At 40.7% G+C, this 14,338-nt stretch overlaps 1 protein-coding gene across 15 annotated transcripts in view; it reads right to left on the bottom strand.

The window, feature by feature from the left end:
• Positions 1-14,338, bottom strand: part of FNBP1 (formin binding protein 1) — a 337,048-nt gene that overhangs the window by 204,220 nt on the left and 118,490 nt on the right. For all 15 annotated transcript variants that reach the window (XM_077478333.1, XM_077478293.1, XM_077478325.1 and 12 more), the window contains exon 3: positions 11,181-11,237. In XM_077478333.1, coding sequence (XP_077334459.1) covers positions 11,181-11,237 — 57 coding nt within the window. The remainder of the gene's footprint in view (positions 1-11,180; positions 11,238-14,338) is intronic.

Below are 14,338 nucleotides of genomic sequence, written 5' to 3'. Positions count from 1 at the left end.
ATTCCTCATTCAGAGCTGCCACATGGGTCCCAGTTATTAATACTTTCACATGTGCCTTACTGTTTTAGCACATTCCGATAGATCATTATTATCTTACAGAAACTGATATTGCTGTTGTAAAATTATGTTCCCAGTTTATATGCAAACAGTACTCTTCTTTAAAGCCCCGTGCACAATGAATATCCTATCCACCAATTATCCTTTGTAATAACTTGAGCTAACAGTAATATTGGTGGTCACGTGACCGCGGAAGTTCTCTCCATATTCTGGACAGGGTCAGGCTGGGGGAGGACTGAAGCTGTTGCCCTGCATCTCCCAGCTAAGATACACCATCACTCTATTCTAGGAATGAATGCAAAGTCAACAGGCAATGTTAGGCCTTAAAGACTGAAGGAGATCATCCTTGACATTGCCGTTTGGGAAAAAAAGTGTCCGACTATGGATGCCAGTTGTCAGAATACAATAGCTGCCACTGCAGATTCCTCCATGTAAGCTGGGGATGTGGAAATCAAGTGAACTCTCTTGGTAAGTCCATGGGCATGAACAAGAGAAATGTAACATGTATGGCCAGCTTTGGTCAGAGTCAATGAAATAACTTATCTATCCCAGACCTAGTAGCTACAGAGGTCTCTAACTGGCGGCCCCCAGGCTGTTGCAAAACTAGAAGTGCCATCATACCTCTGCCTGTTGCATGCTTGTAATTGTCAGCCTTGCAATGCCTCATGGGACTTGTAGTTTCGCAACAGCTGGAGGGCCGCCGGTTTGAGACCCCTGAACTACACTATCAATCTCTACATTTTGTACAACACATTCAGAGAACGCAAGAATGCAACGCTATGTCAAAAGGTACTAAAAGGTAAACACTGCCATAATAACTTCAACATTTTTGCTCACTGAAAATACATTATATTTTTACCTAAAATGAAGCTCTGCTCATTTGTAGAGGGCACATGGGCTGTGCCAACAGGTAACGAGACCCTGTCACCAGACTATTCATTTCAACTAAAATCTTCCTATACGATTATATGTATAGTTATTGCATTTTATCAGGGATTGGCAAATCATATCGCCCGACACCCGGGACATGCAGTTTCGAGCGTCAGGTTGGTGGTTTTTATTTACATTTATCCCTGCTATGAGTAAGCAGCAGGATTTACTCTTTTCTTTTTGCCATTTAATGGGGCGGACGCTGGAGCTTGATTTGGCTGCTCAGCATGCGCTTGTACTGAGCACCCAAGTGTCTCCATGTGTGAGGGTTACCTGAAGGAATTACGTTTTTGTTTTGTTTTTCTCATTGAGCACGGCGCCTTAATTACTCGCTCAGCAGATGCGCTTCTGGTGAGCGCTAAGAGAGCCAGACACACCCCTTTCCTGATAAGCACCCAATCGGTGCTCATCACACTGCAAGGTCTCTCCCCTCCCTGCTTGTCCCCCGATGCAGTGCTGGAGACAGGCAGGGAGACAAGTAGGAGATCAACTTTTAATGTTTTTAACATTGCGCTGTTTAACCACTTAAGGACCAGGCCTCTTTTTCAGTCTCTGCGTTTACACGTTTAAAACTGTTTTTTTTGCTAGAAAATTACTTAGAACCCTCAAACATTATATATTGTTTTTTTTCTAACACCCTAGAGAATAAAATGGCGGTTATTGCAATACTTTTTTTACACTGTATTTGCGCATTGGTACAAGCGCACTTTTTTTGGAAAAAATGCACTTTTTTGAATGAAAAAAGAAGACAACAGTAAAATTAGCCCAATTTTTTTTAGATTGTGAAAGATAATGTTACGCTGAGTAAATTGATACGAAACATGTCATGCTTCAAAATTGTGCCCGCTCGTGGAATGGCGTCAAACTTTTACCCTCAAAAATCTCCATAAGCGACATTAAAAAAATTCTACAGGCTGCAAGTTTTGCATTACAGAGGAGGTATACCGATCGCGGCGGTTTCATATGCGGGCGCTACTCATGTATGCGTTCGCTTCTGCGTGCGAGCTCATCGGGACGGGGTGTTTTACTTTACTTTACGCTGTTTCAAAAAATAAATAAAATTGATCACTTTTATTCCTATTATAAGGAATGTAAACATTCCTTTTAATAGAAAAAAGCATGACAGGTCCTCTTAAATATGAGATCTGGGGTCAAAAAGTCAATAAAAAAAAAAATTACATTGAAAAAAAATGTACCTTTAAGAGGTATGGGTGGAAGTGATGTTTTGACAACGCTTCCGCCCTCCTATGGTATAGAGACGAGTGGGGGCCATCTTAGCCTCACTCATCTCCATACCCAGCAGTGTGCAGGACCCGATCGCCTCTGCCGAAACTACGGCTCCAGTAAGCGGAGGAGGGAGCGAGAGAACGGCAGGGGGGTGGCACCTCTCCCGCCGCCGATAACGGTGATCTCATGGAGAACCCGCTGCGGAGACCACCATTATCGTACACAAGAACGCCTCCTGTAAAGAGGCATATCTTGGTTGTAGCAGCAGCTGCTGCCATTACCGAGATATCTGTCTTCAAAGTACCACGTATATGTACAGGAGGCGGTCCTTAAGTGGTTAAGTCACCATAAAACCCCTTTCCTTTTTAAAAGGCCCAGACATTCCTAAAAGCACCTCTGCCTAATCTAATAAAAAATATCAACCTTTTATATTTTTCATCCTGGCAGAGCCATTTCAAGATTTAAAGGAACATACATCCATTGAAAATCCCTAGTTAAAAAAACTGTCTCCTTCAGTAGTATTATAACTGAATTAGACAGTTGTCTCGTTTTTATTTAAAGACCTTATTTAAATACAGTTTTGGTTAAAAAAATAAAATAAAAAAATTATCAGGACAATCTGGCCATCTTGGATGTGATGTCAGCAGATCCAGAGCTGTGTCTCTTGTCACACTCTATATCGAGGGGGGGGGGGTACTTCTGAGCTCGTCAGGGGTGCTGCATAGGATCCCATATTTTTACACAGAGTCATGCATTTCCATGTCCTGTTAGGGAACTCTAATGTGAAAGTGGGGGGCTGAGGACTCTGATGTAAAGGTAGGGACGATAAGGACTCTGATGTGAAAGGGGGAGGAGACTAAGGACTCTGATGTAAAGGTAGGGAAGATAAGGACACTGATGTGAGGGGGGGGGAGAATAAGGACTGTGATGTGAAGGAGGGAGGAAACTAAGGACTGTGATGTGAAGGAGGAAGGAGACTAAGGATTATGATGTGAAGGAGGGAGGAGACTAAGGGCTGTGATGTGAAGGAGGGAGGAGACTAAGGACTGTGATGTGAAGGAGGAAGGAGACTAAGGATTATGATGTGAAGGAGGGAGGAGACTAAGGGCTGTGATGTGAAGGAGGGAGGAGACTAAGGACTGTGATGTTAAGGGGGGAGGAGACTAAAGACTGTGATGTGAAGGGGGGGAGGAGACTAAGGACTCTGATGTAAATAGGGGACTCTTATCTAAGAGAGGTTACTGATATGATGACAGGACCTCATTTTAGACTGGGTTGCTGCAAGATTTTGCATATTTTTAAAGGGTGATGTGAATAAGAAGTTGAAAATGACTAGTCTATAGTATGCGCCTCTGCTTTTCCGCTGGCTGCTACATAAAAAGTTAAAGAGGAAATGCAGTCTGCTAACACAAATTGTAATAAAAGGAATCTTTGCAATTCTGAAGCTTCCCTCCAACCACTTTGCATATTATTTTATATATACTGTGATTCTGTACTTGCCAAATATTCTGCAGAAATCTCCCTCCACTGAGTCTGGCTGCACTCATTTTAACTGTGGGTTTACAGACACACAGAGGCACACCTCCGGCTCTGACGTTCTCATTGGCCCTCTTGTCACTCATCCCCCCATCCTGCCCTGGCAAACTCTCACTAGAGTGAGAGAGAGATAGCTGTCAATGATGTCCTAAGCCTAGGCTAATGACCAGACAAGAAACAAGAAGTGGGCTGTATAAGGTATTTACTGGCAGAAAAAAACATGTTTTACTATCCAAAGTTAAAATAACAAGGGCAAAGATTTAATAGGTGGAAAGATGAAAAGTTCCACTTTAAGTCAGGAGGTAAGGGGAGATGGAGCTTGGCCAGCACAGACAGCAATTATACACTTACAGAAGACAAGAGGACTAGAAAGGAGGGAGAGAGCTGTGCTAGAGAATTGATAGTTATTTTTCTAGAAAACTCAACTTGCGAATTGCAAGTGAAAAAGAAAATCATTTATGGAAAGGAAAAACACACTAGTAAGCTTTTTAAATATTTAAACAAAACTACTCGCAAGGCTGCCCCTTTAAATGTCCTGTGTCTACTATATAAAAGTAGCAATCTTTATATCCTCATATGCACATTCATAAGTGCACTCAATGATATGTGCTTAAATACTCAGTGTGTCACTCATGACGTTACCCCTTTAAATGTACATAAAAATCATATAGCTGTGACAACATACAACCTCTCAGAGGTTTGTTAGAGAACCTTAGTGAAGGCCAATGAACACACCAGATGGGTCAGGGATAAAGTTGTGGAGAAGTTTAAAGCAGGGTTAGGGTATAAAAAAATATCCCAAGCTTTGAAGATCTCAGGTGGGAGAATCTGTCCGCAGGACAACCATTAGCCGTGAACTTCACAAAGCTGGCCTTTATGGAAGAGTGAAGCTGACGGTAAAAGGTGGTGGACTGGCCAAGCATGTCTCCAGACCTAAGCCCTATTGAACCTCTGTGGGGCAACTTCAAACGGAAGGTGGAGGAGCGCAAGGTCTCTAACATCCACCAGCTCCGTGATGTTGTCATGGAGGAGTGGAAGAGGACTCCAGTGGCAACATGTGAAGCTCTGGTGAACTCCATGCCCAAGTGGGTTAAGGCAGTTCTGTAAAATAATGGTGGCCACACAAAATATTAACTCTTTGGGCCCAATTTGGACCTTTTTTACTTAGGGGTGTACTCACTTTTGTTGCCAGCGGTTTAGACATTAATGGCTGTGTGTTGAGTTATTTTGAGGGAACAGCAAATTTACACTGTTATACAAGCTGTACACTCACTGCTTTACATTTTAGCAAAGTGTAATTTCTTCATTGTTGTCACATGAAAAGATCTTAACAAGAATAAAATATTTACAAAAATGTGAGGGGTGTACTCACTTTTGTGAGATATTGTAGTTATCCATTAATCCCTCTCCCTAACCCAAAAGTTTATTCACATGTCCTCACTCTTGCCAGATCTATATAGTGTGACCAACAAAGAGCTGAATAGACCTCGCTGAAAACTCCCCTGGCTGATCCAGTTCTTCTTCTATCCCACTTATTCATATAAAGAGGCCGTCTATTGTGTATCCCAATGATAGATGGCCTCTCTACGGAAATAAATGGATTTTTTCTGCACATACACAGTAGTGCCTGGGCTCCCCATAATCTGCACAGAGTGGACCTGGCAGAATCCATAACAATGGGGGCTGGTATGGGGGTAAATTAAAGGAATACATTATGAAAGTAATGTGTTAAGCAATAAAAAAAATAGTTAGGTGTAACTTGCAGTGTTGCTCTGAGAAGTGAAAGAAAAGAGTGAGGAATTTCCGGAAATAAATCTGGGAGGTACGGAGCAAGTGGCGAGGCTCACATAGGTTTTTACTCCTATTTACTATAGTGATCTCGGCAGTGCTGGAAAATCTTTGTGATCTCAGTAGTGCTGGAAAATAATGGTGGCCACACAAAATATTGACACTTTGGGCCTAATTTGGACATTTTCACTTAGGGGTGTACTCACTTTTGTTGCCAGTGGTTTAGACATTTAATGGCTGTGTGTTGAGTTATTTTGAGGGGACAGCAAATTTACACTGTTATACAAGCTGTACACTCACTACTTTACATTGTTTGGACATGGCGCATGGCATCTCCAAATCAATATTGACAGAAGATGGAGGTGCCAATATTTTGGGCTGATGTGAGGGGGTTTAGTAACAACTGCCCAAGTAACAAATATGCACAAAATAGAATGAGAAAGTACGGTAACTTTTTCAGAGAAAGCCTGCTTTGCCCGCAGGTACGTTTAGAACTGCGTGAGATCAATGTAAGCAGTGCGCATGGGCAAGCGGCTGTTGGCCTCGTTCACATGCGTTTGTTTACCGCAAATTTTAAGCAACGTACATGCAATTGAATGGGTTGAACGGGTGCAACTCTAAACTTTACACTTTTTTTTTTTTTTTTTACTCTGGTTCACCATTATGTATTTTTTTAATTAGATTTGCACACAGGTCATGTTAGCATGGCACATTGCCAACATGTGACATGCACCTTGTTAAAATGATCTAAAAAGACTCTCGCTCCCCTAGCTCCTCCTAAAAGGGCATTTATCCTTCCCCTCTAATTCATATGATTTCCTTGGGCTCGCTTTTGCTTTTAAAAGGAGAACTCCACACTCCATTCTCCAATGCTCGTCTCCCCTCTCTAACCCCTTGGATTTCCATGGGCTAACTCTTGCTTATAAAGGGGAACTCCACACTCCACTCTATTCTCCAAAGGCTGTGTGGCTATGTGACAGGAAGTGAATAAATTTGAAGGAAGAAACTGGCAAAATTTGTGAGGTGTCTTCACCCCATCAGGGGGGCAGACATCCCCAAAAACTGACAAGACTTCTAATCCCGCTGCACTCTAACACCAAGCAATAATAAGAAAGAATTGTATTTAGTTTAACTTTGCAAAGACACATTCCTAAGTTCAACTGTGATGCATGTCAATGGCCCATTTAGACCTTGTTTAATAGAAAACACCAGTTGCCTTTCACTAGAAACCTTTATCAGTCCATTCCTGGAAATCTGCATCTGCTTTACTATTAATTGACACAAATATTGGGTTCCTGCAGCTAGATGCGCAACCGCTGTGTATGTGAGCTGCGCAACTGCTGTGTGCGTGGAGGTAAGTACCCATAGCGCATATATGGTTTCCGGAAGCGGTAGTCAGCACGCAGGAATGACATCACGCCCCCTCCAAGAAGTTGCTTGTACTTCTGCTAATTTCTTCCCACCACCATGCCCCGCTCACTGTTCTCTGAAGAAGAATGATCCTTATTTGCAAATTAAGATCATTTTTGACTTATTTTTACATGGGGTGTTGTTTGTGTGGGTCATGTGTGTATGTCTAAATGATTTGACCACAAAACACACACCTACTTCCTGTGTACAGATTCACTTCCGGGCCAATGTATATTGCTTCCTGCTTCAGTGTGTGTGTGTATGTGTGTGTGTGTGTTTGAGATATATATATGGCAAAACGTGCAGAGCTATAAAATTAGTTGATACAGATATGCATGTACCAAAACTAGATATTAAAGTGCAAAAGTTTAAATATTAACCGTGATTATTAAACATTAATCATATAAAATCAATACAATGCACAACAAAAAATTAAGAAGTCCAATGCATCATGAAATGCACAAAATACACATATCCACATAATTCATAAGTGACTTGAGTTCATGGATTAAGATCCTAGTGCAATGTGAGTTCAGTGAGGTGGATCATTCATGAAACGTGAAGCATAGAAAATAAACTGGACCACGTGAAATGTGAGGCCCTCACATGTTGATGTGATTTTATTCTGTTTGGAATTCCATTATTTTTACCTAAACGATCGAGTGACTCGGTTGTGGGTCATTTCGTTAAATTCAGCATTGCATTACCCTCCAATAAATCATTTTAAAGCAGTGTTGCACTATTGGAGTTTTTCCTTCCTTTTTTTTACATATTCACTTACCTGCACTCTGGTATTAATGCTGTGGGATTGGATGTGATTACTGTTTAGCATCAGTGGAAATTTTCAGGTAGGGAAAGCCTAATAAATCAGGATATCCCTTCAAGCCTCAATCATCAGGATATCTTTCCAACGGATCCCAGATCCAACAAGCCCAAGCCTTGTATGACCCCCCCACCCCCCCATGTAAGGGCGGTCGCTGGCTTTCTGGTAAGCCTCTTGTCTCTCCCAGGTGACGGGTTTCACGTGGTCCAGTTTATTTTCTATGCTTCACATTTCATGAATGATCCACCTCCCTGAACTCACATTGCACTAGGATCTTAATCCATGAACTCAAGTAACTTATGAATTACATGGATATGTGTATTTTGTGCATTTCATGATGCATTGGACTTCTTAATTTTTTGTTGAACGTTGTATTGATTTTACACGATTAATGTTTAATAATCGGTTAATATTTGCACTTTTGCACTTTCTAGTTTTGGTACATGCATATCTATATCAACTGATTTTAATTTTATAGTGCTGCACTTTTGTAATATATTGCCTTCCATGCCTACTATCTAGGTTATAGTGCTTAGCTGCTGTATGCTATTGTTGTTTTATTATAGCGTGGATATTTCTCTTATTTTTACACACATCGGGGGAAAGTCGTGGGTGCGTGATATACGCCGATCCCCACTGTCTGTGAGGTTAAAATACTGAGCGCCGCCGAAAAAGACCGAGCGGCGCCGAAAAAGACCGAGCCGTCTGCTCGGCTCCACTCGTAGTCCCGCCTCCCTGCTCTTTCTGGAGCGAGCGCTGGCGAAAAAGACCGAGCCGACTCTACTGTGTACTCGGCTCTGCTCGGCTTGCAGTCCCGCGGCGGGATATTTAAACATGGGCAAGGCTGCAAACGGCGCTGGGCGAGCTGGAAATGACACTGGCAAGCTGCAAATGACACTCTGCAAGGCTGCAAACAGCGGTGGGCAAGCTGCAAATGACACTGATCATTCTGCAATTATGGACAAGGCTGCAGATGCACATTGATAAGGCTGCATTGACGGGCATTTAAATGTAAGTTTTTTTTCCCTTAAACTTCCCTCCTAAAACTTTGTGTGCGTGTTATACCCCGGTAAATACAGTATATATATATATATATATATATATATATATATGTGTGCGTGTTTTTTTATCATCTTTATGTGAGTAGTTTGTGTTTGAACACAAAAATTTTATCTTATACTTAAGCGGTGAGCACTTAGATCTTTTCTTTCTACCCATGACCTGAGATTGTGAGAGAAGTTTATGGTCCGCGTTAACCTTTTGATACCTGCATGCATGACCACCTGTTTGCACAGGGGTCCATGCCATAAGGTGAGAATGATTAGTTAGACCGGAAGTGGAGGGATTGTCACGCTACTGTGGAAAAAAAAATACTTATGTCACTGCTAGAGTTTGAATTTAAAACGTTTATGTGAACTGTGAAGTTAAGTCATGGATTGTGGAAACTAACTAGTGTCAGGTGATTGTATATAGTGTATACCACATTTACCACTGACTTATGCAGAGTTGCAATGCAAGGAGATCAGCTAAAAGTAGTTGGATCTGTATGTGCGTTATAATTAATCGAAATTAGTCGATAAAAAAAAAACGATTAATCGAACACAAATTTTTTAATCAGTAACAGCCATAATATATATATATATATATATATATATATATATATATATATATACATATATATACACACATACATACATAGATATAGATCTATATCTATAGATAGCTAGAAAGATTGCTAGATAGCTAGATATATATAGATGTAGGTTCTTGTGCCCACCACCAGCAGAGGTTGAGAGAAGTTGGGTAGATGCCACACTCCCAATTCTGGAGGCATAATGGTCTAGCACAGGGGTCTTCAAACTACGCCCCTCCAGTTGTTCAGGAACTACAATTCCCATCATGCCTAGTCATGTCTGTGAATGTCAGAGTTTTACCATGCCTCATGGGATGCGTAGCTCCGCAACAGCTGGAGAGCCGTAGTTTGAAGATTCCTGATCACTCTAGCATGTCTTGAAAAAGGGTGTTTTTTATGTGCCTTGTATAATGCCCAAAAAATATCATTAGGAAAATACAAGTGGGTCATGGCACATCTACACTCCCAATTTGGCACTTAAGATGGTTATGCACTATGCAATCTGATTGGCCAATCTCTGTCCAACTCGATATTTAGGCAAAATAGGTAATAGGAAGATGCACTTGAAAAATCAATTCTAAATATAGGTAATCAAACAGGCTCTTGCACTAAATCTAATTTATTTATGATCTAACTGATTGCAGTGTATGGCCACCTTTAAAGATCAAGATCTGAAAATATTAATTTATTGGGTTTAGAAACACTTACAGGTTTAGGAGATATTCTTTTTACCTACAGGTAAGCCTTATAATAAGCTTACCTGTAGGTTAAAGTACAAAATTTGACTATACATCCGCTTTAATGTATGAACTGGCGCAGTGCCTTCTTAGTAAATCACCCCCCTTCTGTTTGTTAAGCAACACAGCCTCCTGGGAAAATGTTTAAAGAGTAGTCCACTTTTATTGAGGAAAAAAAAACATTCCCTGGGTCATTTATGTACATTGCAATGATTTAAACAAACTTTGTTGCAAATTCCTATCTTTTGCTATTCTGAAGAAATAGCTGTTTGTTTCTCTGTGTCTAAGTGGATATAAATGGGAGTGACTACAGTATATAATCAGTTGCTGCACCTGCAGGGTTCCAATAAATAAAGTGGCAAGGTCTGCATTCCTTCAGATGTGATTTCTTTTTGCGAGCATCGCACCAGAAATGTTTTGTTGCAGGAGATGCCCAAAATCTGACATGCATCTTAGTGTTGACTTATGGGAAAATTAGTAAACCAATCACACAAGCAGGAAATGACATTTCAGGGGCGTGGAATTCTGTACAGGACATCTCCAGGTTTTTGTATTGAATTGCATTTCACAGAAAATTACAGAGCTGCAGATTGTAAAGGAAAGGTTGTTTTTTATAACAATCAATTACAATACGACTTGTGTAGCAACTGTATATGCTATGTATTTTTGATTTGCTTCCCCCCCCCGAACGCGGGGTTACCCGTTTGAAAAATTATTACCTAGCACAAAGTGCAAATAAAACCGCTGTGCTGAAACCCACAGCAACCAATAAAAACCCAGCTGATCGGCGTACTCCAAGATGCTGAAAGATGTTTTCTGATTGGCTGTTTTGGGATACCCAACAATGCTGCACTGTGCAATACATAAATCATCAAGTTCAAACATAGCAGACGATTGAATAAAGAGGAAGTTTTAGCGAACCAGAAAAGTCAGACATCAGCATCCTTGAAATTTTTGTGTGCTTTTCCAACTGCACCCTGCATAGAGAACATGTCACCCCATATCCGCTCCCCACCCCTCCAAAAAACGTGACACTCACTTTGACTCTTCCTCTTCTTTGGAGTTCTTCTTTGTCTGGTACTTTTTTGAAAGATTCCTACAACAACAAAAAAAACACAAAGGCGGCTATTGTTAATTATCATGAACTTTCATCTGGAAAATGAAAATAATGATTTCAACATCTTAAGGGTTTTCCACTTCTGCAAGCACAAAACAAATGAATTTATCACAAAACAGCAACCAACAGTCTGGCCACTTCAGTGCAGAAGGTTAACCCCCATTCATGACCAGGCCATTTATTGCAATAAGGCACTGTGTTATTTTAACTGACAATTGTGCGGTCCTGCGACGATGTACCGAAATAAATTTTTTGTCCTTTTTTTCACACAAACAGAGCTTTCTCTTTGTGGTATTTGATCACCTCTGCATTTTTTTTTTTGCGCTATAAACAAAAACAGATTGAAAATTTTAAAAAATATTTTTTTTTCTTTCTGCTGTAAAACAAATTCAAGAATAATAAAAAAAAAAATCGAATTTCTTCATTAATTTTTGCCAATATGTATTCTGCTACATATTTTTGGTAAACAAATCCCAATAAGCGTATGTTGAATGGTTTGCGTGAAAGTTATAGCATCTATATAGTTACAGTATCTCACAAAAGTGAGTACACCCCTCACATTATTGTAAATATTTTATTCTATCTTTTTATGTGACAACACTGAAGAAATTACACTTTGCTACAATGTAAAGTAGTGAGTTTACAGCTTCTATAACAGTGTAAATTTGCTCTCCCCTCAAAATAACTCAACACACAGCCATTAAAAAATGTTTAAACTGCTGGCAACAAAAGTGAGTACACCCCTAGATTAAAATGTCCAAATTGGGCCCCAAGTGTCAATATTTTGTGTGCCCACCATTATTTTTCAGCACTACCTTAACCCTCTTGGGCATGGAGTTCACCAGAGCTTCACAGGTTGCCACTGCAGTCCTCTTCCACTTCTCCATGACAACATCACGGAGCTGGTGGATGTTAGAGACCTTGCGCTCCTCCACCTTCCGTTTGAGGACACCCCACAGATTCTCAATAGGGTTTATGTCCGAAGACTTGCTTGGTCAGTCCTTCACCTCTACCCTCAGCTTCTTTAGCAAGACAGTGGTCGTCTTGGAGGTGTGTTTGGAGTCGTTATCATGTTGGAATACTGCCCTGCAGCCCAGTCTCTGAAGGGAGGGGATCATGCTCGGCTTCAGTACATGTTGGTATTCATGGATCTCTCAATGAACTGTAGCTCCCCAGTGCCGGCAACACTCATGCAGCCCCAGACCATGACACTTCCACCACCATGCTTAACTGTGGGCAAGACACACTTGTCCTTGTACTGCTCACCTGGTTGCTGCCACACACGCTTGACACCATCTGAACAAATACGTTTATCTTGGTCTCATCAGACCACAGGACATGGTTCCAGTAATCCATGCCCTTAGTCTGCTTGTTTACAGCAAACTGTTTGCATGCTTTTTTGGGTATTATCTTTAGAAGAGGCTTCCTTCTGGGATGACAGCCATGCAGACCAATTTCATGCAGTGTGCGGCATATGGTCTGAGCACTGACAGGCTGATCCCCCACCCATTCAACCTCTGCAGCAATGCTGGCAGCACTCATACGTCTATTTCTCAAAAACAACCTCTGGATATGACGCTGAGCACGTGCACTCAACTTCTTTGGTCAACCATGGCGAGGCCTGTTCTGAGTGGAATCCGCTCTGTTAAACCGCTGCATGGTGTTGGCCACCCTGCTGCAGCTCATTTTCAAGGTCTTGGCAATCTTCTTATAGCCTAGGCCATCTTAACGTAGAGCAACAATTTTTTTTTCAGTTACTCAGAGAGTTCTTTGCCATCAGTATGAGAGAGTGAGAGGGAGAACACCAAATTGAACACACCTACTCCACATTCACATTTGATTCATGTAACACTACTGATTCACATGACACTGGGGAGGGAAAATGGCTAATTGGGCCCATTTTCACTTAGGGGTGTACTCACTTTTGTTGCCAGTGGTTTAGACATTAATGGCTGTGTGTTGAGTTATTTTGAGGGGACAGCAAATTTACACTGTTATACAAGCTGTACACTCACTACTTTACATTGTAGCAAAGTGTCATTTCTTCAGTGTTGTCACATTAAATGTTGTAATAAAATATTTTAGTGTGTAGTGTAGGGGTGTACTCACTTTTGTGAGATACTATGTGTGCGTGTGTATATATATATATATATATACACACACGCATTACACGCAGTTATATATATATATATATATATATATATATATATATATATATATATATATATATATATAAACTGCAACTCTAGGCTCCCTTTACACATGGAAGGTTATTGAAAAATGACTTTTCTAGAGATAATACCATGAATGCAGAGGATGCTTATAATTTGATACATAGTAGATGAGGTAGAAAAAAGACACAAGTCCATCAAGTCCAACCTATGTGTGTGATTTAATGCCAGTATTACATATTAAATCCCTGTATGTTGTGGTCATTCAGGTTCTTATCTAAGGGCACTTTCACACAAAGGCGCTGGGGAGTCGGCGGTAAATCGCCACTATTTTTGTCAGCGTTTTACCGTTGTTTTAGCTGCACCTTTCAGACGCTAGCGGTGCACTTTTAACCCCTGCCAACGGCCGGAAAAAATAAAAATAAAAGATGACTGAACATCCACGCATCATCAATGCTGCATATTAGTGCCACTGTCACATGATCTAAAAAAAAAAAGTATCGGTATTGGTGAGTACTTGAAAAAAAGTAAAAAAAAATATTGGCACTTGTATTCGGTCTTTAAAAAGTGGTATCGGTGCAACCCTTATTTATTTTATTTATTTATTTCAGGTATTTATATAGCACTGACAATTTATTCAGTACTTTCACATATATGGTGTACATTCACATCAGTCTCTGCCCTCAGAGAGCTTACAATCTAAGGTCCCTAATGCCTAGTAACACACAATGAGAAAATCAGATGAAAAATACCACTTTTAGAGTAATCGCCCAATAATCTGATCGTTAGTACACAGCGTTCAGGGTTTTACCAAAAGTTGTGCCGCAACTCTGGACCTGTAGAGTTCTCTGCAGCTAACACAATACACAAAGGTCTGGAAAGGGCCACATTGCAGAACCCAGTGCCCAA

Source organism: Lithobates pipiens, unplaced genomic scaffold (genome assembly GCF_037356315.1).
Source record: "Lithobates pipiens isolate NorthernLeopardFrog02 unplaced genomic scaffold, aLitPip1_a1.2 Scaffold_1, whole genome shotgun sequence".
Taxonomy (NCBI): domain Eukaryota; kingdom Metazoa; phylum Chordata; class Amphibia; order Anura; family Ranidae; genus Lithobates; species Lithobates pipiens.
Note: the sequence above shows the minus strand (reverse complement) of the source record. Positions and strands in the feature narration are given on the sequence as shown.